The sequence below is a fragment of the Myxocyprinus asiaticus genome, chromosome 37 (assembly GCF_019703515.2).
Source record: "Myxocyprinus asiaticus isolate MX2 ecotype Aquarium Trade chromosome 37, UBuf_Myxa_2, whole genome shotgun sequence".
NCBI lineage: Eukaryota > Metazoa > Chordata > Actinopteri > Cypriniformes > Catostomidae > Myxocyprinus > Myxocyprinus asiaticus.
Window position 1 is genome coordinate 41360651 of NC_059380.1, and position 24350 is coordinate 41385000.

Genomic DNA, 24350 nt, shown 5'->3' on the forward strand with positions numbered 1-24350 from the left:
CAACCAGCTCTGAGGTGAATCACAACATTACAAACTTTGATTTGAAGCAAAAATGTATTTAAAAATCAGACAAAGATACAAGACTGTGTACTTACTGTCTTTAATGAGGGAATGAACTACAATCCCATGATGCATTGCAATTGATGTAATCAAATTAAAAATGATGGGAAAATATAAAACTATCGATTTAAAGTTGTTGATTTTACATATAGAATTAATATATTTCACATTAATAGCAAGATATTCAGATACAGATTGCTGCAGAGCTCTTTTGTCTGGATTCTCTGATTGGTGGATTATGGGTAGTGTAGTTCTTCACTAGGAGTTATGCCATCAAACACAATTTTTAAACAATGAAATAACGTGGACTGATGGCTTCAATAGAAGATTATACCATTGATGAACAACCTCAGAGTTCACGGTAGCTCTGTCTTTAAGCTTTATAAGTTCATTAACAAACAATTTGTCTATAGAGAAACTGAATGGGATTTTTCCTTGCGGAACAAGACTGTTGCGCTCTGTCACGATCATTCCAACACAACGTGAATGCAGCATTAGTGCAAGTTTCTGCTCTCTGTTACGGTAATGATGATGATGTCATTTTCTTCTCTAGACATCCCTGTGTTCCCCACCATCACGGCCACCGTGACCTTTCAGGAGTTCCGTTACGATGAGTTCAACGTCTCGATTTTTACGATTCCTAGTGACTATAAAGAGGATCCCAGTCGTTTCCCAGACCTCTGAGCTGCTGTGTCCTGCCGTCTCCACCCTGGGTCCCGTCTCCATCTATTCAACCTGATAATCCTAACCACCCCTCGGTTACTTTTGAGTCAGATATAAATAATGAGATGTTTGCAGATTGAAGCGAACAAGTTTCATTTAGGAAATACTTTACATAATATGGACATAAAGGGATCGTGAGCTGACAGGCCTAGGGAAGTGTTTAACACCGCTGATGGAACCAGTCCCTCGGTCAAAGTGTGGAAGGGAACTGGAGCGCTCAACAGAGACACAGGTGCACTACACTTTATAGTTATGTGTTGATTTCTACACCACGAATGGTTCGAGCGGTTACATTTGAAACAGCGCCTTGGACGTCTGAGCCTTCAGTAAACATCTACTATGTTCCTGGCAGGAAATATGGCATTATAAGTTATGACATGAGCCTCGTTTTCATATATATCTTTGTAAAACTGTTGCAAACTTGTAATCTCTTAAAAGATATGTGTATATTTAGGAAAGAAGCGGACGGCATCTATATATGATTTGAACTGTGTGGAAGCTCACAAAAAACAATGTATATGTCATTTCTACAGATAAGAGAAGCCTTTCTTTGAGCAAGTTGTAAATACCATTTCTTTTACCATTTCTTTTGCTTGTCCTTTGTGTTTTGGTTGCATAATGGGAAATATCTTTTCAGATGGGCGTGTGGTACCAGTGCATCACTTTCCTCTTCACAGTGTTCAGGTGCTTTAGTTACTCAGATCAGTTTATGCTTTCTCACATCCTAATAATTCATGTTTTTGAACAGGGTCAGAATTTAAAGTAGCATATAAGTTTAGTTGGATTTATAGAGTTGCAGTGACTGAACACCATCGGTGGTTTCACGTTATTTTCACCTTGATAGATGGATGTAATGTATTCAAATGTAATAAAAAACCTTTTGCAATGTAGTATAATTGACATGTATAACTGACACTGTATGTTTACTGAGATATTAGTGCAAAGATGTTTCCAGAAATGTTCAATTATAGCACTTCAGATACGGTGGGGAAATCTTATTTGAGTGTTTTTATGTTTTTGCTGTGTACTGAGGGAACAGGAGCTCACGTCCACTTCGCACCAGCAGTAAGACCGTTGGAGAAATAACCGTTTTGTTGTTCCTCTACAGAATCGATATAAGCTGTAACACTTCCATGTCCCACTACTGGCTAGTGTGGAAAACTCGTGTTTTGATTTTATTATTTTATTTTTACTACAGTTTCTTTTCCTCTGTCCAGTGTCTTTGTTTTTAGTTTTGCTTTATGCCATGAATACTCCTTTCATCTCCGAAATGCATTGAACTCCCTGTTGTACAGTGGGAACCTTGAACCTGCTAGACTTTTACATGACAAATTGTACTTAATAAAATGTCACTGTATTAAACGACAGAGCTCTTGTGTTTGGTTTGTTTGGTCCAGGTGGTCACAATAAAAAGTCTGTTTTACACAGTATGACTTTGTTTTGGTTAGTGTTGTCATGATACCAAAATTTCAGTAGTCGGTACTGATACCAGTAAAATTACACGGTTCTCGATACCAATTTCGATACCACAGCAAAAATATGCTAACATGAGAATGTGCTATTGAACACACCACTTTAGTTATTTTTAATAATTAAATAATTATTATGTTCCAGAACTCCACGTTTTAATGTTTAATTTCATCATCAAAATGGGGTTTTAATTCTTATAACGGTTGCTAGGGTGGGCAGAGTCACATGGGGTAACCTCCTCGTGGTCGCTATAATGTGGTTCTCGCTCTCGGGGCGCGTGGTGAGTTGTGCGTGGATGCCGCGGAGAATAACGTGAAGTTGCGCTATGTCTCCGTGGTAACGTGCTCAACATGTCACGTGATAAGATGTGCGGATTGACAGTCTCAGACGCGGAGGCAACTGAGATTCGTCCTCCGCCACCCGGATTGAGCGCGAGTCACTACGCCACCACGAGGACTTAGAGCGCATTGGGAACTGGGGAGAAAAAGGGGAGGAAAATAATAATAAAAAAAAGAAGTGAAAATAGAACTTCCAACATGTCATTGCATTTTTTTCAACAGCTGTCTTGCTTGTGATATATTGCTTAATTATCACTATTATTATAGTGAACATTACATTTTACAATACTGTCGTAATTTCTTCCATTTCAGACATCGTGCTTTTATTATGACGTGTGTTTTTTGCTGGAAGCTTCACTTTTTTTTGTCGCTGTCCTTTTCAGCATATCACGACTCAGCTTTGCCGCCCGATTCAGCTTACCGATGCCCGTTCTGCCCCGGTTCTCCCTATGGCCAGTCCACCCCTGCTACCGGTACTGCAGACACACTGGTATCGTTACATCTTTTTTATTTTAGTATCGACCTGGTACCGGTACTTTTGACAACACTAGTTTTTGTGTAGTGACATGCCCCTAAAATTAGAGGGAAAATCTTGGTAAAGCCCAAAACATAACATCTAAATTAGTTAGATAGGAATGTTGATTCAGGAAAATGTTACCTGACAAAATCGTCACCACTAGTGTTGTCAAAAGTATCAGTACTTCGGTACCAAGTCGATACTAAAATAAAAAAAGATGTAATGATACCAGTGTTTCTGCAGTAATGGTAGTACCGAGCACCGACTCGATCCGGTACCAGCACGCAGTATGACTGACACATGACTGCTTTAATATGCTCACCGGCTCGTTTTGAACGCGTGCTCTGTTACTCCTTTTACACTGAAATGAGCAATTAAATTAAAATCGTGACATATCCTAGTGTGATTTATTAAACCACTAAAGGCTGCATACTTTAAATCTGACTGCTCATCCACTGGAAACTCCAGAGACATTGAGAATCATTCACTTTGTACGAGATGACACAGCAGAGCACTAATCCACTGTGAACCAAACACCACATGTAAACTATATATTTATATAATTAAATCACAGCATTTGCTCTTTAATCTCTGCCACCGCAGCAGACAGCTCTCATTCAACCTGCCACCGCAGCAGACAGCTCTCACTCCACCTGCCACCACAGCAGACAGCTCTCACTCCACCTGCCGCCACAGCAGACAGCTCTCACTCCACCTGCCACCGCAGCAGACAGCTCTCACTCCACCTGCCACCGCAGCAGCCAGCTCTCACTCCACCTGCCGCCACAGCAGACAGCTCTCACTCCACCTGCCACCACAGCAGACTCACTGGCTCCGTCACTGTTTAAGCGTCTTCCTCGCGATCCATCACCGTTACTTGAACCTCCCTCTCAATTCGTCAGCATCACAGCTGTTTCCTTCCAAGTTGCAAATTTAATTTAAGCAAAAAATCGGAACATCGCAAAAACAATGTGAGGAGAAAGCCACGTTTCCATCCCTTGTGTTCAAAAGAACAAAATTGTCACTTCTGGGGAAATTGTAGCCACTGTGTGACTCTTTTATGAATAAAATACTCTAGATTTAGGACGCACCATGACAAAACACTTTAATAACTCGTTTCATGACTGCACAACAAAATCCTTGGTGTCTCCACGAGTCCACTCTACAAGAGTGTTAAAAACTAACACTGAGCAGTGTTGAATCTACTCTGTGTTGAATGTTGAATTGGCCAAACAGTTCATGAGATGACTGATCATTAGTGATGCCAGAATCGAAGAGGAACTACAAGAACAGGAAAATAAGAGAACAAATGAATCTCTCTTACGGAGAAGTACATCAACTTAAATATATTATTGGACAACAATCTCTTAATATTTTGTAAAAGGATGTCTAAGAGATGTGTTATTTTGTTTTCATATGTGTGCAAAAGCTTATTTATTGAGCAGCATTGACATGTAGCATCATTTGTTAGTTCAATCAGATAAGACACATTATCATAATGTGTGTAAACAAAAAGCTTGACACTCCATAAATGTGTTATACAAACCCTAAATATTTTTACATATTAATTTATTCAATGTTAACTGCTTTTAGAAAATAACCTTACATTTTCAGGAGTACTATTGTACTGCAATGTATGCATTATTGTAACTTTACATTCAAGTGTCAATCACTGCAAACAACAGTGCTACCTACAATACTAAATAGCACTCAAGACGGTATATTATACACATTATATTTTAATATTAAAATGTACATCAACATGAGTTCATAATCTTAAAAACATTAATGAACAAAATAAGGTGTATTTAAATATTTAAGTTGCCTATATTAAGTTTTTTCCCCCCTAATTTGGGTCACTGTCCCTCAAAATGTTTGTCAGATTATTTAGCAGAGATAGACCCATTGGCATAGGTTCCGGGGGGATGGAGGGGGAGGTAACCCCCCAATAATCAAAACAAGCAAGTACAACCCCTTATTTATACTATATTCAATGGAAACATGGACAAATGCTTCATGTTGCATCTGTCGATCTGTTTCTGCAAAATATTTCCCAAATCCACAGGACAGTCTGAGGATGAAGTCTTCATTCACCCGGCATCGCTCCTTGGTGTGACAACAGGTCCGCACCAGAATTCAGATGGCCTGGGACATATGTCGCCCGCAGGAAGAGGAGGTGGCACTCGCTCCACAGGAGGCGCTGCCGCGCTAGGCTCATCACTGACAGCAAATGAATTCTGCCCTGGCGATTTACGTATGTCACCACTGTCATGTTGTCCGACTGAATCAGCACATGGTGATTCTGTATCTCAGAATTAAAAGCCTTCAGGACTAGATAGAAGGCTAACAGTTCAGGGGGTTGATGTGCCATGCCTTCTTCACACCTGTCCAGGTGCCAAAGGCTAGACATCCGTCGCACAACGCACCCCAGCCTGCGTTGGACGCATAGCAGAATGCGTGTGCATCTCATGCTCTTTTGTGAGAACGTTCTTATTGAACACAATACACAGAAACAACAATTTGAGTAACATCCTGGTCCCAGAGGAAGGAAATAATTAGGATGTCACAGACCACACAGGGTGGTGACAGCATTCAATATACACACTTCAAGTGTGATTTGTAATGATTAATTTCCCCACCAAGTGAATTCGGGAGGGAAGATTAATTTCAAATTGAGAGCGAGGTTGCCGGCCTACAGACTGAATCGTGTTGCTGTGTGGACCAGCCACGCATCCGTGGAGCGGATAGCTCGCTAGATGAGACTGAGTGCCGCTTACCACCGGGAAACGGTTGTGCACAGTACTCATCATTTTAGGAGGGAATCACTCAAGACAGTGACAACATCCTCCGTGGACCATTCGCAGTATCTGATGCTGCGAGGGACATGGCATCAGCTTCATCGTCAGAACCGCCAAACATAACAAGGTCCCGTGCTCCAACAGAGGACCAGAGCTTGTTACACATAATATATAGGCGAAGCCACTTCAAGAGAAGATCGAGGGGCTCGCAGAGCTTGCGCCAGCACGAGATCCACCTCTGAATCATCTAGCTCAGCCTCTCGGCCCCGCCGTGTGAACCCTTGAGAGTCACAGAAGGGGTAAGTGGGAGAGTGCATGAGGCGGAATCGTCCCTCAGAACGAAATCAATCCGAGAGCGAAGCGTCTTGAGACTCATGCTCTCACAGTGACGGCAATCGGTCTCCATAAGAGCTGCTTCGGCGTAGCCGCGACCCAAGCAACGAACACAGCTCTCATGACCATCTGACTGTGCCGCTTGGAACACTTGCGGAAAGACATCTTTAAAAAGACGTGTACACCCAAGCAGGCCTTTTGTGATATTTATACACACACACAATATAAACAATAAGCTTATAAGGATTCAAAACTGCTGTCGAAGCACTGCGGGGTATTAGGATTCAGAAGCGGCCCATTCACCAGCGAAGTGGAGTAGATCTTCGCCGGAACACTGCAGGGAAACGCCTTTCTCGTTGCCGTTAAGATCCCGCCCGCTGACTCGTATATGTCGGCAGCGAAGTTGTAGAGGGCTTCTAGACGAGAGATGCTCACAGACTTGGAAGAAAATTATGAGGAATGGTGTTTGCGTGCCCGCTTACATACTGGACAGAATCGTGCCTAAAAGGGCGGGGCTTAAACACCATAGCCAATCGGTGTTATTGCAGAAGGGTTTCAACTAGGTCGTCAGAAAAGGATTTTCCTATGTGTCAGCATGATGCAATGACGAGTGAACTGAATCATAAGGGAACTGGTTACCCTTTGTTTCTTGACAAAAAGATATACATAAGCATCACATTCAGTGACATTTTGGATTACAACCGAATTTTGTCCGATTAGTTTATATAAATATGACGTTTAATGGTGAAAGCACAAAAAGGAGCCAATATTTTTTTTCCCCCCCAAGTTTTATTTTCAATTTGTAACTGCAAACAGTACAGATAAATCATTTTCTTAGCAAACTACAGTCTATGATGATGGGTGTGTTCACTACAGAAAAACAATGCAGCAGATAAACCTGAACTTTCTGATTACATTAACTGTCATGACCTGCGAGAAGAGTAATCCAGTTTACGTGCATTTCCAATATGCAACTTTAAAAAGACAAACGTATTCCAACTAACTCAGGCTAAATATAAAAAGAAACAAAATGCAATTTCTTAAAGAAAAACTGCCTGTTATCCAAGCACGTTTAATTAGAGGGTAATTGCTTTAAATAGAAACTGACATCCGAAATGGTTGTATTTTTCAGGGTTAAGTCAAAAATTGACTGTGTACATTAAATATACAGTATAACACCTTTCCACAGTAGCCGTATCGAAAGAAAACGGCTCTAAAATCTTGGGAGTACACATTTAAGACAAGCATGTACCAGTAGCTAAATACAGCAGATTCTGAGGATGCAGAGTTTAAAAAACGAACAAAAAGGAATGAATCTGTTCAGAGAGGAAAGAGTTGTCAGACTAATGTAGGAGAAGCTTTCCTCGATCCAAACTCTATTTAACAATGAGAGAAACACTGATCAGTGGGATTGGGCTGTTTTCAGTCGCTCATGTCCATGTCTTCGTCTCGCTGGTCTTCGCTGTTGCCGTCCGACTCTCCGCGTCCCGCATCATCTGCGCTGTCTGCTTGAGGCTCTTTGGCCTGCGGTGACGAGGCGGTGTCAGAGTTCCTCTCTCGCTCTTCCTCGTGCTCACTGTCGTAACCCTGCTCTTCCTCATCGTAATCCCTGGTCACCTTCAGCATAGAAACAACGTACAATTTAAAAGCTGACTACACAGAAACATCCAATGAGAACTTTCAGCTAAATAAAACATCATGCTGCAAGTTGTTCCTGGAACTTGACCTCAGATTTCAATACTGCTGATTTTTTCAAGGTAAGGGGGGGGAAGTCGGTCTCATTCTAGAGAAAACAAATGAAGTGTCATACCTTCAGATTTCCCTTCTCACTGTCTGACTTCCTGTCTCGCTCCTTATCTTTGTCTTTGATCTTCTTGCTGGTGGAACGTTCTCTTTTGTCTCGATTTCTGTCCCGATCATCTTTCCTGTCTCTGTCACGGTCTCTCTCACGATCTTTATCCTTCTTTTTCTCTTTTTTATGTCTGAGAGAGACAGAACATGGTTTTTAGGTTATAGCTGGCCTGAAGAGCAAGACATTATCGCATAAATCTGAGGCAAGTGTGCAGTACCTGCGGGGAGATGGCGAGCGGGACAGTTTTCTCTTGGGAGATCGGGATTTCTTTGGAGAACGAGACATGCTGCGACTTCTCCTGTGCCGTTTACTGGAGGAAGAAACATTTGCTGGTCAGAATGAGCTTTTATCTGCTTAAAACTGCAATACGTTGCTGAATTCCAGACAACATTCCATTATTTTGGAGGTGTAATGCTCAAAGTCCCAAAAGAAATTCTTCACTAGCATTTTGCATATGGTCTTTAACTTTTAAGAGAAACAATAAATTGCTTACGTTCAGATGTCATTTTACACAAGACTCACAAAAGCTTACCGGCTGGTACTGCGTGACCGTCTGGCGCTGCTGTAGCTCTTCGGTGGCGTTTTTGAACGTTTCCTGATCTTGTCATCCTTCCTTCGATCCCTACATCAGAGACGAGACACAAAGATCTGTATGAGGAAGTGAACCACTGCTGCTCCAAAATTACCCAAGAGTCAAATCCATATTACTGGACAACGTTTTATTTACTCAAAGCACATTTTTTACTGGCGCCTGGTATGATGACTCAAAACTCACCTGGACCGGGAACGTCTGCTGCGATCCCTGGAATGAGACCTCCTCCTCCTGGGGCTCTTTGACCTCCTACGGCTCCTGGAGCGAGATCTCCGTCTGGAATGACTCTTAGAACGCCTGCAGTCGTATCAGATTCAAATCAGACCATGACTGATAATATATATATATATATATATATATATATATATATATGGATTTAAGCTCAAATACTACTTTTACACACTTTTTGACCAATGAATTTTCCAGTTATTTTGATATCGATTTTACCGATTAGTCGATACCGATAGTTGTTCTCTAATTTAACCTAAGATGTTTTACACATATATATATCACATTAAAATTGATTATGTACCATTATATAAATAAATACAAATTAGAGGTCGACTGATATTGGTTTGTGCTGATTCGATAATGTGCTGAAAGGCAATTAATCTGCCAATAGTTTTTAAAACTTGTAGCCTATATTAATGTTCTTGGTCTTTCCTTCCTGTGATGGGGAGGGCCAGACAGAGGATACAAGAGTCCAAACTGAATTAAATTCCAGATGCAGTTTATGGTGCAACCAAAATACCAATAACCGGGGGAAAACTAGATTTGATTCATCGTGCAGAACTTTTCACTTTAAAAGCTGAAAAACACCAGGGACTTTTATTTTGAAATGTTTGCGCTTCACTGCTTCCAGCTGCTCATTCAGACAGATAAGGGAAATAATCTATAACATATAAACATTGTCATATTTCATCAACAGTTGATCATTAGTGATGGAGTGTCATATATTTCTGATATGTCCTAATGATTGTGAACTGCTCTGTAACAGCTGGAAACACTCACAAGCCCCCGCGTGCTTAGAGAAAATACAACAGTGCTGCGTTTTCACTTAAGTACACAGCGCATGCATTTATTTAAATCATATTCTTTTGAAGTCTGATAATCACATTAGGTCGTATCACTACTCCTGTCTTTCCTCCCCCAAATTTATGACCTCTTGTTGTATCATTTAAGACATTAAGGATCCACGGGAACCCCGTCTTGTGTCGGTCATATTAAGGAAAGACTAAGAAAAATGTTTAACATTCTATAAATCGATTTTAAAAACTATTGGCCGATTAATCGATTATCTGTCTTTCCACCACATTAGTTATTGATTTCTGCAAAATCCACTATCGGACAACATCTATTTTTATTAGTAGTCAAACGCTCCATAAAAAATTTATTTAATTCAGACAGCTTTGCTAATCAATCATTTAGACTGATTCATTGAAAATAACTCAAAACAATGATTTTGCTCATGAATTAAACACAATGACTTGTGAACAGGTTTTTCCCAATAAGAGTGATATCTAGCCAATGAAATATTTGAGTTGAGCGCAGTAAAAAAAAACATTGTTCAATTCTGAGACCTGGAAAACACAATATTGCCAGGCTTTCAAGATCTGAATGTCCCATGTCCCCACAAACCTGTGTCTTGAACGGGAACGGGACCTCCTGCGTCTGGATCTGGATCTGGAGCGCTTCCGTTTATCATCCTTCTTACCTGAGGAAACACGCTCCTTAGTGCAACGCTCTATCATTTAACTCTGAACAGCAATAGAGGGCAGTTCACTGACAGAAACGCTCAAATATCAAAGAGTAGGAATGCACCGATCTGATACCTGGATCGGTATCAGCTATCGGTCTGATGAGTCCGATCCAAATCCGATACTATGTGTTAGTCATGTTCGTTACTGTAATTGGACCGATATCTTACAACTAAACTGAACAAAAAAAAGAGATCTGAATCCTTAAGTCCAGATACAATTTGAAAATTTCCAGAAAACTGGCTTCTTTTCTACTGAACACTTACACTGGAATACTGTTAATTTTGCTGCTACATTATCTAGTACACTAGTTCAAGTTTTTCTTAATAGGCTATACATTTTTATTGAAGTTTGTGTTTCTTGATATTTTAGGAGTACCACCAATTAGTATCACATAATGAGGTAAAGATATTCTAAACTGATAATGCAAAAAAACAAAACAACAACACTGGTATCGGCCAATACTGATATTTCAGATATCGGAAGAGAAAAAGTGCTATCAGTGCATTCCTATCTCTGAGTGTGGTGTATCACTCACTTCCAGGCTCGATGGCAGCCGAGATCAGAGACTGCGCCTCTCTCACCCTCTTCATGGCCTCCTCGATCTCTTTATTTGATGCGTCAGCCTTCAATCCAGGAGTCAAGTTTAGCCCAGCGGTGAGAGGATTCAACCTACAATAACAGCAAGTCATTAAATGAAAGACATCAGCCTTCAGAGAACATGCTGGATCCTCAATTAAATCAAGAACAAAGATTTTTGGTGATATTGATGAACTTACTTGGGGTCCATGGATGCCATTATCTTCATAAGTTGCTCAGCTGACAAAGACTAAGGAGAAAAACATCAATCAGTGAAACCAGTCTGGTGCACAATTCTCCAGGCCATCAGAGATGCGATCTGTTCCAAACACTAGCAAGCTGCCTACCTAGACAGCATTTTTAGGCACCATAAGCACACATCTGGCATCTTATTCAACACTGAAAAGATCCATCTGTTTTTAAAAATTGAGAATTTTTACCCAATATAGGTGTACAACGTTTGATTTGGGTTTAGAATATTGTGCTGCTCGTTTAACAAAAAAGCTAACATCAGAATCTGAGTGCAAGAGTCTCTTCTAGATGTAAAAAATCCATTAATTTCCTCCATAAGTGAATTGATTTTTAACGATTACTTGTAAATCTTTAAAGACAGATCTACCGTGAGCTCTGAGGTTGTTAATCGATGATATATGCTTCTGTTGAAGACACCAGTCTACATTATTTCAAACTTATTTTAATAAATCATGTTTAATAGCAGAATTCTTTGCAAAGAACTACACTACCCATAATCCTGAAGAGAAATCCACCAATCAGAGAATTGTGGCCACCAAAGTGCACCATAAGAGCTCCGCCCACTCCCATGATGCACTATGAATGAAGCAATCAAGTCGCTGTCCCTACACTCTCAATCTACTGATATATTTGCATATATCTGTACATTTTGCAAAACATTTCTATTCAACAACCTGAAATCAATTGTATTTAATTCTATTACATCATTTGCAATGCTTCATGGGATTGTAGTTCATTCCCTCATTAAAGACATTTAGTACACCGTCTTGTATCTGTCTTTTTCTGATCTGCAAATACTTTTTTGCTTTAAATCAAAGTTTGTAATGTTGCGATTCACCTCAGAGCTGATTGGTTTGGTTAAAGGCGCACAACTGTTTTATGAAGGATTTAATTAAATCACTACGGAAAAAAAATGAATCGGAAAAATACTTCCGGAACAAAGACAGCTAAAAAAAAAAAAAAAGTGGGCGGGCACTGTTGCATTGAGGAGCTATACTCGTGTAGAGTGTTTCAAACACATGTGGTAAATAGCAAGGCTGAGGCAGCCATTAGAGTCTGGAACAGAGCAATCATTGAAGGAACACAGGTGTGAAACCTGAGGATTTACATTTGGTGCTGCCATGGCCAGAGCTGCCATGGGATCCAAGTTAGGCCCTCCAAGACCACCAAGACCAACTCCACCAATCTGACGACAGACAAAACAGAACCAAAATATATCACCATGCTCCATCGAGGGCACTCAGATTTTGCCATGTCTCCGGTTACACTGATTGACACTCACAGATGGGACCGGGTTTGGCGTGGGCAGAAGCCCTCCCCCTGGTAGCAATCCTGCAACGGCATTGGCTGGGGCAAGCAGTGACAGAGCTTTCGACTCATCAGGAATCACTCCTGCAGGATGGAAAGCACAAAGTTAAACGAGGCCACGAGCAAACACTCCACACACAGACAGACCCACAAAGTGAAACTTTCTTTTTCCAAGTCTACATTTGCACTTTTCGCTTTTCAGAGGAAGCTAACACATGAGGTCCCTTACTAAAAAAAAAAGCATCAAGTGCATAATACTACAAGAAAAAGAAATGACACTAGACACACTGCCAAGATGTTATCACCTGAACTCGATTTTTTAAGTCATGAACCAAATGTAAGCAAGCACAGCCGGATCTCCACTGGGATGTGCTCTCAAGTTTCATAAGTTGTATAATGAACAAGCGATTCAGGTCGGCTGCTTCGCTATAAAGCACACAGAGACATCAAGATAGACAAAACAGAGTTTATGATTTGGGTGTCAGCATCAAATGACAGTTTATTCATCCACTGATGGTTTCACTTACCAGAACTAATGTACAAAAACATGTATTAGAAGAGCTTTTGCTGGTACTTTCAAAGCTACAACTGCCTTAGGAGACAGATTTAAACTGGTCTAAAACTGGGGCTGGGGTAGAGAAATGCGCACAAACTCACTTAAACCGTGACAACAGGAGAGAATAAATGTCCCCATCCAGCAAAAGCCCATTTTAAACTCAACTAAATTGAATTAAATGCTGAAGAAAGTATCTCGAGTTAAATGAAAAATGAGCGTTTTTGTAAGGTGCATGGAGTCCATTGGGTGTGCTTCTCTGAAATTAATATAATTCACTCCAAACAACACAGTCATCTTTGACACACAAACACAAGAGAGAGAGAGAGAGAGAGAGAGAGAGAGAGAGAGATAAAGAGAGAAACAGGACAAGCTGCAGAAGACAAAACTGTTGGTTGGCATTGTCTGCTGGGCCTGGTTAACAGGACTTGCAGAACCAGGGAAAAGAACTGGAAAACACAACAACAAAAAACAGAAAACGACCGTTAAAAAGCTTCTTAGGCCCTTTTTCAGTCATGTGGAGAGGAACAAAAGAACATTCTAGACCATCAGACTTTTTTTTTTTTTTTTTTTTACAAAAAATAAAAAATAAATAATTCAAGGGAACTTGGACAAATATCACAATAACACACACAGGAAGTCCCTGAGTTTAGCTAGCATTACGCACTTACACGCTCAAGTGCTTTCAGGTGCGTATAAAACGCATAGAAATGTGCATATACCAAATTGCAAACACACTCATGCAGTAATTCCCTCAACTGAAATGAACCTTACCGTAGATTTCCTAATGTCTGTAATTAGCATGCAACTGAATCAGAAATGTGGGTTTTGGGTCTCAATATTTGTGTTTGCATTCATCATATGCTAATCGATCTTAGCCTTTGACCTCAGTTAAATAAATTCAGTTTGAAACATTGAGCACAAGAGAGAGGATTATAGTTTACAGCAGGAAAACACGTGGCCCGGCCGCTTTTATTTTTCTACAGGGCAGCAGAGGCTCACGCTCGGACATCTGCCGGCTCTGCAATTGCCTTGTTCACTATAAAAATCACACACACAAATGACAGAGAAAAGTTTAACAAAAAATGAAACTAAACTGGAAAGGCAATGAGTTAAACATGAGTACCTGCCATTCAGGGATTTTAATCCCAACCACAGATTTTATTGCAGCCAATCACTCATTCATATAGCATGTTTCTGTAATATACCTCTGCACGTGTTGAAATGCAATGCCATAACTGTATAGCTACGTTCAGGGTAGAGTGACGGCCATTGCGCTAATCTCATCCCCTAGACAGTGAAGGAGTCGTCAATTAAACATCACAAAATGGGCACAAACCTTCAGCGAAAGGGACGACGATCAGGGCTCTGTCCACGAAGACAGTGTTCGTCAGGTGCTGCGAAACGCCGACTGATTCCGGCTCGTGGAACTTTACAAAACAGACACGTGAAGTCACAGGCAAGGGAGAATCACTGAAAGAAAATATAGATGCTTTTGCAAGTTGTACACACAATGAACACACACCTCTTGCTTAGAAATGTTTAGCTGGATTTTAGCAAATCAATTTAATGTTCTTCTATAAATCACAAAGGTTCATAATGCAGCTCAGTCTTTAACTCTGAAACGCATCAATGGCGCATCAGAGCAGATTCCACCAGCGTCCTACCTGTACTGCAGATATGATGAGAAGCCAGATGTTTTTCGATGAGTGAAAAACAACAAAAGCACAGAACAGAAGTTAGCTACTGAAAAAAACCCCACCTAAAATATTGCCTACTGGAGAACTGAGATCTTCAAATAGAGAAAATCAGGAGATTATCCAACAATTAAAATTATTCCACTTGTATCACTATGCCTAAAAACAACCTGCAAAAAGACATCAAATTGTGTAATTTAGCTGCTAAACTTTAGCGTCTAAGTTGAGCCAACCATGCAGATATAAGTGCGTACCTCAGTTGTCGGGCATTTACGCAATAAAACAAAACAGTATTGCACTGTAAAATATGCAGGGCTGTCAATTTAGTGTGATTATATATAAAAATAACAGGTTAAAAAAAATGAACGCATCATCATGCCCCCTGATCCGTACATAATTTCGTACATGAAAAATGTACGTATTAAAGTATTTTCATACCATCGGAGAAATTCAAGCTCTAAGTAACCATGTTTTTGTGAGCCGCAGCAGCAGCAGGGGGCAGCCAGCGCGCCTCAAACAAACCTCACGAGCCACGCAGCCACAGAAAGAATCGCTCACAAAGGATGCGGTCAGCTGGATGAAGCACAATGGAAAGCAGGGATCTAGACGCAATTTACAAGCTTTTAACAAGCGCCCCTAAAAAACGATACGTTAAAGACACTGAATACCATTGATACGCTTTTAAAAGCATTCGTCTGATGCATATGCACACAGACCGACCGACAATTAAAAATAGTGCAGACGGAACGTAAAATCGCAGGACAGATTAATGAACTCAATTGCAAAATAGATTTGCTGGGGATTGTACAATTTGTTCAATGATATGGAAATAAAACAAACAATATGTTGACCTCTAAAGCCACTTTTTTACTTTCTAATCAATGCTTTACACCTCTGCCACAATAATGCAATATATTTTACTCTGAACTGCAACATTATAATTAAATAGCTACGTATTATTAGTATACATTTTTTTATTTTATTTGTAGGCCTCTCAGCAAATATTGATATACACGATTAATTGTAATTAAATTAATCAGCACCTCATGTAATTCTCAAAAAAAAAAATTAAAAAATGTATATATATATAGACAGCCCTAAATAGAAGCTTAAAAATTCTACTTCTGCGTCATGTCTTTAATCTGCAAAAAATGTCTTAAATTAAGTACTGCAGCTAACATGCGGGAAAAGATGGTGATAAATTAAATTCTGTATTTCAGAGTTCCCACCCTTATTGACAAATGAAATTCCACGACTTTACACACATTTGTGTTTCTGGATTATTATTGTTATTATTAATTTATTTTATTTTTTTATTTTAATTCAGACCGATTCCCCAGTGAATCGTTCAGAATCAGACTGATTATTTGACAACAGCAGACTCAAGAGAACGAGTCGCACACAAATCGGTTTTACTCTACATCAGAGTATTATCTAGCTAGCTGATGACTTTTTTTTTTTTTTTTGTGGAGGAAAACTAGATTTCCATGACTTTAAAGGTTTGATCAATTTCCGTGACTTATCCAGGTTTTGAAAATATATATTTTTTTAAATTACCTGATATTTCCAGATGACTGTGGGAACCCTGTTATTTAAATATTTGGCATATGTTACATATAAACATGCTGATAACCTGTTAAACAGGCCAAACTAACCCGAAGAACAGATGAGCGCTGGTATTTTATTTACTCAGTCTGCCTGTTGTGTTTTATTCCGGTAGTCCATTTGGTAGGAATAGTTTGAGTTCCTCTATGGATGTGTTGTATGTATAGTGTTTTATAATAGTTCCTCTATGGATGTGTTGTATGTATAGTGTTTTATAATAGTTCCTCTATGGATGTGTTGTGTGTGTGTGTGAATATATAGTGTTTTATAATAGTTCCTCTATGGATGTGTTGTATATGTAGTGTTTTATAATAGTTCCTCTATGGATGTGTTGTGTGTGTGTGTATATATAGTGTTTTATAATAGTTCCTCTATGGATGTGTTGTGTGTGTATATATAGTGTTTTATTATAGTTCCTCTATGGATGTGTTGTGTGTGTATATATAGTGTTTTATAATAGTTCCTCTATGGATGTGTTGTGTGTGTATATGTAGTGTTTTATAATAGTTCCTCTATGGATGTGTTGTGTGTATATGTAGTGTTTTATAATAGTTCCTCTATGGATGTGTTGTATGTGTATATAGTGTTTTATAATAGTTCCTGTATGGATGTGTTGTGTGTGTATATATAGTGTTTTATAATAGTTCCCCTATGGATGTGCTGCATGTATATATAGTGTTTTATAATAGTTCCTCTATGGATGTGTTGTGTGTATATGTAGTGTTTTATAATAGTTCCCCTATGTATGTGTTGTATGTGTATATATAGTGTTTTATAATAGTTCCTCTATGGATGTGTTGTATGTGTATATATAGTGTTTTATAATAGTTCCTCTATGGATGTGTTGTGTGTGTATATATAGTGTTTTATAATAGTTTCTCTATGGATGTGTTGTGTGTGTATATATAGTGTTTTATAATAGTTCCTCTATGGATGTGTTGTGTGCGTATATATAGTGTTTTATAACAGTTCCTCTATAGATGTGTTGTGTGTATATATAGTGTTTTATAATAGTTCCCCTATGGATGTGCTGCATGTATATATAGTGTTTTATAATAGTTCCTCTATGGATGTGTTGTGTGTGTATATATAGTGTTTTATAATAGTTCCCCTATGGATGTGCTGCATGTATATATAGTGTTTTATAATAGTTCCTCTATGGATGTGTTGTGTGTATATGTAGTGTTTTATAATAGTTCCCCTATGTATGTGTTGTATGTGTATATATAGTGTTTTATAATAGTTCCTCTATGGATGTGTTCTATGTGTATATATAGTGTTTTATAATAGTTCCTCTATGGATGTGTTGTGTGTGTATATATAGTGTTTTATAATAGTTTCTCTATGGATGTGTTGTGTGTGTATATATAGTGTTTTATAATAGTTCCTCTATGGATGTGTTGTGTGCGTATATATAGTGTTTTATAACAGTTCCTCTATAGATGTGTTGTGTGTATATATAGTGTTTTATAATAGTTCCTCTATGGATGTGTTGTATGTGTATATATAGTGTTTTATAACAGTTCCTCTATAGATGTGTTGTGTGTGTGTGTATATATAGTGTTTTATAATAGTTCCTCTATGGATGTGTTGTGTGTGTATATATAGTGTTTTATAATAGTTCCTCTATGGATGTGTTGTGTGTGTGTATATATAGTGTTTTATAATAGTTCCTCTATGGATGTGTTGTGTGCGTATATATAGTGTTTTATAATAGTTCCCCTATGGATGTGTTGCATGTATATATAGTGTTTTATAATAGTTCCTCTATGGATGTGTTGTGTGTGTGTATATATAGTGTTTTATAATAGTTCCTCTATGGATGTGTTGTATGTGTATATACAGTGTTTTATAATAGACCTTCAGGTAAGAATAGTTCCTCTATGGATGTGTTGTATGTGTATATACAGTGTTTTATAATAGACCTTCAGGTGAGAATAGTTCCTCTATGGATGTGCTGCATGTATATATAGTGTTTTATAACAGTTCCTCTATGGATGTGTTGTGTGTATATATAGTGTTTTATAATAGTTCCTCTATGGATGTGTTGTATGTGTATATATAGTGTTTTATAATAGTTCCTCTATGGATGTGTTATATATAGTGTTTTATAATAGACATTCAATAGTTCCTCTATGAATCTGTTATATGTATCTATAGTGTTCTATAATAGTTCCTCTATGAATCTGTTATATGTATATATATTGTTTTATAATAGTTCCTCTATGGCTGTGTTACATGTATATATATATATATATAGTTTTATAATAGTTCCTCTATGGATGTGTTGTGTGTATATATAGTGTTTTATAATAGACCATCAGATGAGAATAGTTCCTCTATGGTTGTATGTATATATAGTGTTTTATAATAGTTCCTCTATGGATGTGTTGTGTGTGTGTGTGTGTGTGTGTGTGTGTATATACAGTGTTTTATAATAGACCATCAGATGAGAATAGTTCCTCTATGGATGTATGTATATATAGTGTTTTATAATAGTTCCTCTATGGATGTGTTGTGTGTGTATATATAGTGTTTTATAATAGACCATCAGATGAGAATAGTTCCTCTATGGATGTATGTATATATAGTGTTTTATAATAGTTCCTCTATGGATGTGTTGTGTGTGTATATATAGTGTTTTATAATAGACCATCAGATGAGAATAGTTCCTCTATGGATGTATGTATACATAGTGTTTTATAATAGTTCCTCTATGGTTGTATGTATATATAGTGTTTTATAATAGTTCCTCTATGGATGTGTTGTGTGTGTGTGTGTGTGTGTGTGTGTGTATACAGTGTTTTATAATAGACCATCAGATGAGAATAGTTCCTCTATGGATGTATGTATATATAGTGTTTTATAATAGTTCCTCTATGGATGTGTGTGTGTGTGTGTATATATAGTGTTTTATAATAGACCATCAGATGAGAATAGTTCCTCTATGGAAGTATGTATATATAGTGTTTTATAATAGTTCCTCTAGGAGTGTGTACCAGTGCATTGTGTGCGTCTGCATTTTGCACGCACGAGGAAATATTTCTCGGCAACATTTAAATTCGTCGCTTAAATAAAAGGCTAGTTTGTGTATATATTTATGTCTTGTTAATTTTATACTCACTCTGGAGGGAAGAGTTTGAGTTCGTCGATGTTTCCGATGAATCCGAACAGCGTTCTCATCTGCTCCGCCGTGCTGCTGGGCGACACATTCGTCACCTGAATCACATTCGTGCTGGACGTCATTGTGGCTCAGATCTGATGGCGACGCACGTCAATCGAAAGGCATTTAAATACGCCCAATCGATCCGTGTGTTAAAACACGCTTTTACTCGATTTATTCTCGATGAATTCGATCAGTCGTCTCGCGGCCTGCTGTGTCACGCGCGCATGGCGGGATCTGTAATGGCGCTCGTGCTGGCGTGTGAAGCGCGCACTCAAAAGAAAATGGCTACATGTAAAGCGGATTTCAAAATAAAAGTCAGGACACAAAAAGGGACCCGTAATGACGGGTTGATTCTTCAAAATACACGCCCGCACACACACACACACACACACACTGAACTCGTACAATAATAGAAAAAAAAACGCTTTTATTTTGAATTTAGAAACGGTGCAGGGGATGAATTAACAAGAGAATAAATGAATAAAATAAGGCACATAAATAAAGTTACAATATAAAACAATAAAAACAAGCAATATATTTTAAAATTCTAAAACAACAAAGATACATAATTAAACACCTCCAGATAACACACTCTTAAAAAGTTATCTTTCCAATGTCATTCATTCTTTTCAATAAAGATGTTTTGATCACTTTCTTGTTTGAAGTAAATAATTTTAAATCAGTACACTGTACATTAAAGTCCAAATCAAAGAGAAGTGATTATTACCAGAGATATAACACTATTCGAGAAATGTTATCTACAATAAATTACTTATATTCCATGAATATGTTGTATTACTAATGACAGATTCATGTTAAGTATATACAGGTGCATCTCAATAAATTAGATTGTCGTGGAAAAGTTCATTTATTTCAGTAATTCAACTCAAATTGTGAAACTCGTGTATTAAATAAATTCAATGCACACAGACTGAAGTAGTTTAAGTCTTTGGTTCTTTTAATTGTGATGATTTTGGCTCACATTTAACAAAAACCCACCAATTCACTATCTCAAAAAATTAGAATACATCATAAGACCAATAAAAAAACATTTTTAGTGAATTTTTGGCCTTCTGGAAAGTATGTTCATTTACTGTATATGTACTCAATACTTGGTAGGGGCTCCTTTTGCTTTAATTACTGCCTCAATTCGGCGTGGCATGGAGGTGATCAGTTTGTGGCACTGCTGAGGTGGTATGGAAGCCCAGGTTTCTTTGACAGTGGCCTTCAGCTCATCTGCATTTTTTTGGTCTCTTGTTTCTCATTTTCCTCTTGACAATACCCCATAGATTCTCTATGGGATTCAGGTCTGGTGAGTTTGCTGGCCAGTCAAGCACACCAACACCATGGTCATTTAACCAACTTTTGGTGCTTTTGGCAGTGTGGGCAGGTGCCAAATCCTGCTGGAAAATGAAATCAGCATCTTTAAAAAGCTGGTCAGCAGAAGGAAGCATGAAGTGCTCCAAAATTCCTTGGTAAACGGGTGCAGTGACTTTGGTTTTCAAAAAACACAATGGACCAACACCAGCAGATGACATTGCACCCCAAATCATCACAGACTGTGGAAACTTAACACTGGACTTCAAGCAACTTGGGCTATGAGCTTCTCCACCCTTCCTCCAGACTCTAGGACCTTGGTTTCCAAATGAAATACAAAACTTGCTCTCATCTGAAAAGAGGACTTTGGACCACTGGGCAGCAGTCCAGTTCTTCTTCTCCTTAGCCCAGGTAAGACGCCTCTGACGTTGTCTGTGGTTCAGGAGTGGCTTAACAAGAGGAATACGACAACTGTAGCCAAATTCCTTGACACGTCTGTGTGTGGTGGCTCTTGATGCCTTGACCCCAGCCTCAGTCCATTCCTTGTGAAGTTCACCCAAATTCTTGAATCGATTTTGCAATCCTCATAAGGCTGCGGTTCTCTCGGTTGGTTGTGCATCTTTTTCTTCCACACTTTTTCCTTCCACTCAACTTTCTGTTAACATGCTTGGATACAGCACTCTGTGAACAGCCAGCTTCTTTGGCAATGAATGTTTGTGGCTTACCCTCCTTGTGAAGGGTGTCAATGATTGTCTTCTGGACAACTGTCAGATCAGCAGTCTTCCCCATGATTGTGTAGCCTAGTGAACCAAACTGAGAGACCATTTTGAAGGCTCAGGAAACCTTTGCAGGTGTTTTGAGTTGATTAGCTGATTGGCATGTCACCATATTCTAATTTTTTGAGATAGTGAATTGGTGGGTTTTTGTTAAATGTGAGCCAAAATCATCACAATTAAAAGAACCAAAGACTTAAACTACTTCAGTCTGTGTGCATTGAATTTATTTAATACACGAGTTTCACAATTTGAGTTGAATTACTGAAATAAATGAACTTTTCCACGACATTCTAATTTATTGAGATGCACCTGTATATATATATATATATATATATATATATATATATATATATATATATATATATATATATACTATTTTACTATTACAAATTTAGATCCAATTTGATTATAATAACTTTAACAAAAATACGGTCTTTTTTTTTTTTTTTTTTTTTTTCACCTGGCATTAACAAAATAAATGCTCTTGTACAATCATATATGAATACACACAGCACAGATTCCAAACTTTTAAAACTGATCTGGAAGAACAAACCACATTATATTAAAAAGGAGGACTGAGTGTTTTGGATTTCAAGACTTCTAATTTTATATTTAATGTAAAATGCCTGCAAAATTATGGTATATAGTACCAAACCTTATAATTCAAAAATTAGTTGGTACAGAGTTTTTACTGAGATGTGATCTTGATGTTAACACAATACTCATAAAACTTGTGAGTATCTACAAACAGGTATTATTTTAATGGATGCTTATGTACAATAATAATTTCTCTCCCCATATATACAGCATTCAGAACAATATAAGGGTTAAAAACATTTGTTTTTTTTTTATTTATGAAAATTGTTTTGAAAAGGGAATTATTCGGGATAAGCAACTGATCAAAAATGAGGGTGTTTCATACTGAATTTATTAAAAGTTATATTTTCTCAGTTGAAACTAGTCAGTATTTAATGGCATTACATGCAATTCCCAAGGAAATGTTGAGGCTGTTAGAACATTGGGAATTATTTTTCATTAGAATCAGTTGAAGAATTTACTTCCTGCATTACGTTGCACGGCAAGGATTTTTCAAGTTATGGTTGTAATGATATTTTGTTTTATGTTCCCTTCTGCACACAAAGGGTATCCTTGATGTTACAGTTAAATGGAACTGCAAAATATGGATGACCCATCACAAGTACTGCATTACAAATAAAGTGAAGGAGGTCTCATATACGTCGAGTAAAGCCGGTTAAGAGACTTGGTACAGCATTTTAAAGTTAGTATGAAAGATAACTGCTTTTTTGTAAAAATGCCCCTGAGAATATTAATCATTTATTTTGGGAGTGTCCTAAAGTAAAAGCCTTCTGGAGAGAGTTGAAAATTATTATAATTATTTTTTTTTTTAAAGAAGAAGCCAAGAACGTTGTTAATTTCGAAGAATGTAATGCAATGTTAAAATGTATTTCAATTTATAATAAAATATTTAGTGTTAATATGTGATGTCATTGCCATTAGGGCCTGTTATTATATACATAAAGTTAAATAGACTGAAAAAACCCCACCTGTATTTGAAAAATGTAAAATATAAATGAAAACATATTTGGAAACGATATTTAAAAGTAAACATCTGAAAGCAATACCTTTACTATGTACACCGTTTTTCTAAAATGTCGTTTTTGTTGCTTCACTTCTATATAATTTCCCCATATACACCTGACATGTGTTTTATAACAATGTTTTTAAAATGTGTATATGTACTTCCGTTTTTACCGTTTGAATTATTCTAAAATAAATAAATAAAGCGCTAATAGACTTCCGCTTTGGCTGTGACGCAAGCGGAAGTCGTCAGACAGTGTCAGCAGATAGGAAATGGAAGTGAAGGATCTTCATCGATACATTAGCAGTGCTATTAAATGTCTATCAGTGTGATCGATTAAAGACCGATACTGATGAACGGAGCTCATGGAGGCCCATGAGGAGAAGCCCATAATCTACACGATGGAGAACAAACCCATAGTGACCTGTGAGTGTGTGTGTTTCTGTCTCAATGTGTGTGTGTGTTTCTGTCTGAGTGTGTGTGTGTGTGTGTGTGTGTGTGTGTGTGTGTGTGTGTTTCTGTCTCAATGTGTGTGTGTGTTTCTGTCTGAGTGTGTGTGTGTGTGTTTCTGTCTGTGTGTGTTGTGTGTTTCTGTCTGAGTGTGTGTGTGTGTGTGTGTTTCTGTCTGAATGTGTGTGTGTGTGTTTCTGTCTGAATGTGTGTGTGTGTGTTTCTGTCTGAATGTGTGTGTGTGTTTCTGTCTGAGTGTGTGTGTGTGTGTGTGTGTGTGTGTGTTTGTTTCTGTCTGAGTGTGTGTGTTTGTTTCTGTCTGAGTGTGTGTGTTTGTTTCTGTCTGTCTGAGTGTGTTTGTTTCTGTCTGAGTGTGTGTGTTTCTGTCTTGTGTGTGTGTGTTTCTGTCTTGTGTGTGTGTGTTTCTGTCTTGTGTGTGTGTGTTTCTGTCTTGTGTGTGTGTGTTTCTGTCTGAGTGTGTGTGTGTGTGTGTGTGTTTCTGTCTTGTGTGTGTGTGTGTGTTTCTGTCTTGTGTGTGTGTGTGTGTTTCTGTCTTGTGTGTGTGTGTGTGTTTCTGTCTTGAGTGTGTGTGTGTGTGTGTTTCTGT

The 24350-nt window shown here is 38.2% G+C and overlaps 3 protein-coding genes across 5 annotated transcripts in view; 2 read left to right on the top strand and 1 right to left on the bottom strand.

The window, feature by feature from the left end:
• LOC127428190 (ankyrin repeat domain-containing protein 13C-like) overlaps positions 1 to 2150 on the top strand; it is a 38227-nt gene extending 36077 nt beyond the window's left edge. The window contains exon 13 of the mRNA XM_051676364.1: positions 614 to 2150. Within this exon, the coding sequence (XP_051532324.1) occupies positions 614 to 744 (131 nt within the window). The 3' untranslated portion in view covers positions 745 to 2150. The remainder of the gene's footprint in view (positions 1 to 613) is intronic.
• Positions 2151 to 7434: 5284 nt separating this feature from the next.
• LOC127428191 (serine/arginine-rich splicing factor 11-like) lies at positions 7435 to 19863 on the bottom strand. Of its 2 annotated transcripts, XM_051676365.1 has the most exons (12): positions 19559 to 19863; positions 14472 to 14605; positions 12554 to 12663; positions 12380 to 12457; positions 11220 to 11269; positions 10979 to 11112; positions 10322 to 10397; positions 8867 to 8980; positions 8624 to 8713; positions 8309 to 8401; positions 8050 to 8221; positions 7435 to 7856 (listed from the first exon to the last, which is right to left on the bottom strand). In XM_051676365.1, exons 1-12 carry the CDS (start codon positions 19678 to 19680, stop codon positions 7662 to 7664), a joined length of 1368 nt encoding a protein of 455 aa, XP_051532325.1. In that variant the 5' UTR covers positions 19681 to 19863; the 3' UTR covers positions 7435 to 7661. The 2 variants fall into 2 exon arrangements, with proteins under 2 accessions (XP_051532325.1, XP_051532326.1); XM_051676366.1 differs by lacking the exons at positions 14472 to 14605; positions 19559 to 19863 and adding an exon at positions 12885 to 13304.
• A 3684-nt stretch (positions 19864 to 23547) lies between these two features.
• Positions 23548 to 24350, top strand: part of trappc10 (trafficking protein particle complex subunit 10) — a 50265-nt gene continuing 49462 nt past the window's right edge. For both annotated transcript variants that reach the window (XM_051676356.1, XM_051676357.1), the window contains exon 1: positions 23548 to 23719. In XM_051676356.1, coding sequence (XP_051532316.1) covers positions 23659 to 23719 — 61 coding nt within the window. In that variant the 5' untranslated portion in view covers positions 23548 to 23658. The remainder of the gene's footprint in view (positions 23720 to 24350) is intronic.

What these genes read in the sequence shown, in the direction of transcription:
- LOC127428191 (XM_051676365.1), bottom strand. Translation starts at nt 19,680, where the DNA reads ATGACGTCCAGCACGAATGTGATTCAGGTGACGAATGTGTCGCCCAGC. An exon ending in AGCAGACGTTCCCGGTCCAG is followed by an intron (nt 8,714 to 8,866) that starts GTGAGTTTTGAG and finishes TCTCTGATGTAG; the next exon opens with GGATCGAAGGAAGGATGACA. An exon ending in CGCTCGCCATCTCCCCGCAG is followed by an intron (nt 8,222 to 8,308) that starts GTACTGCACACT and finishes TGTCTCTCTCAG; the next exon opens with ACATAAAAAAGAGAAAAAGA.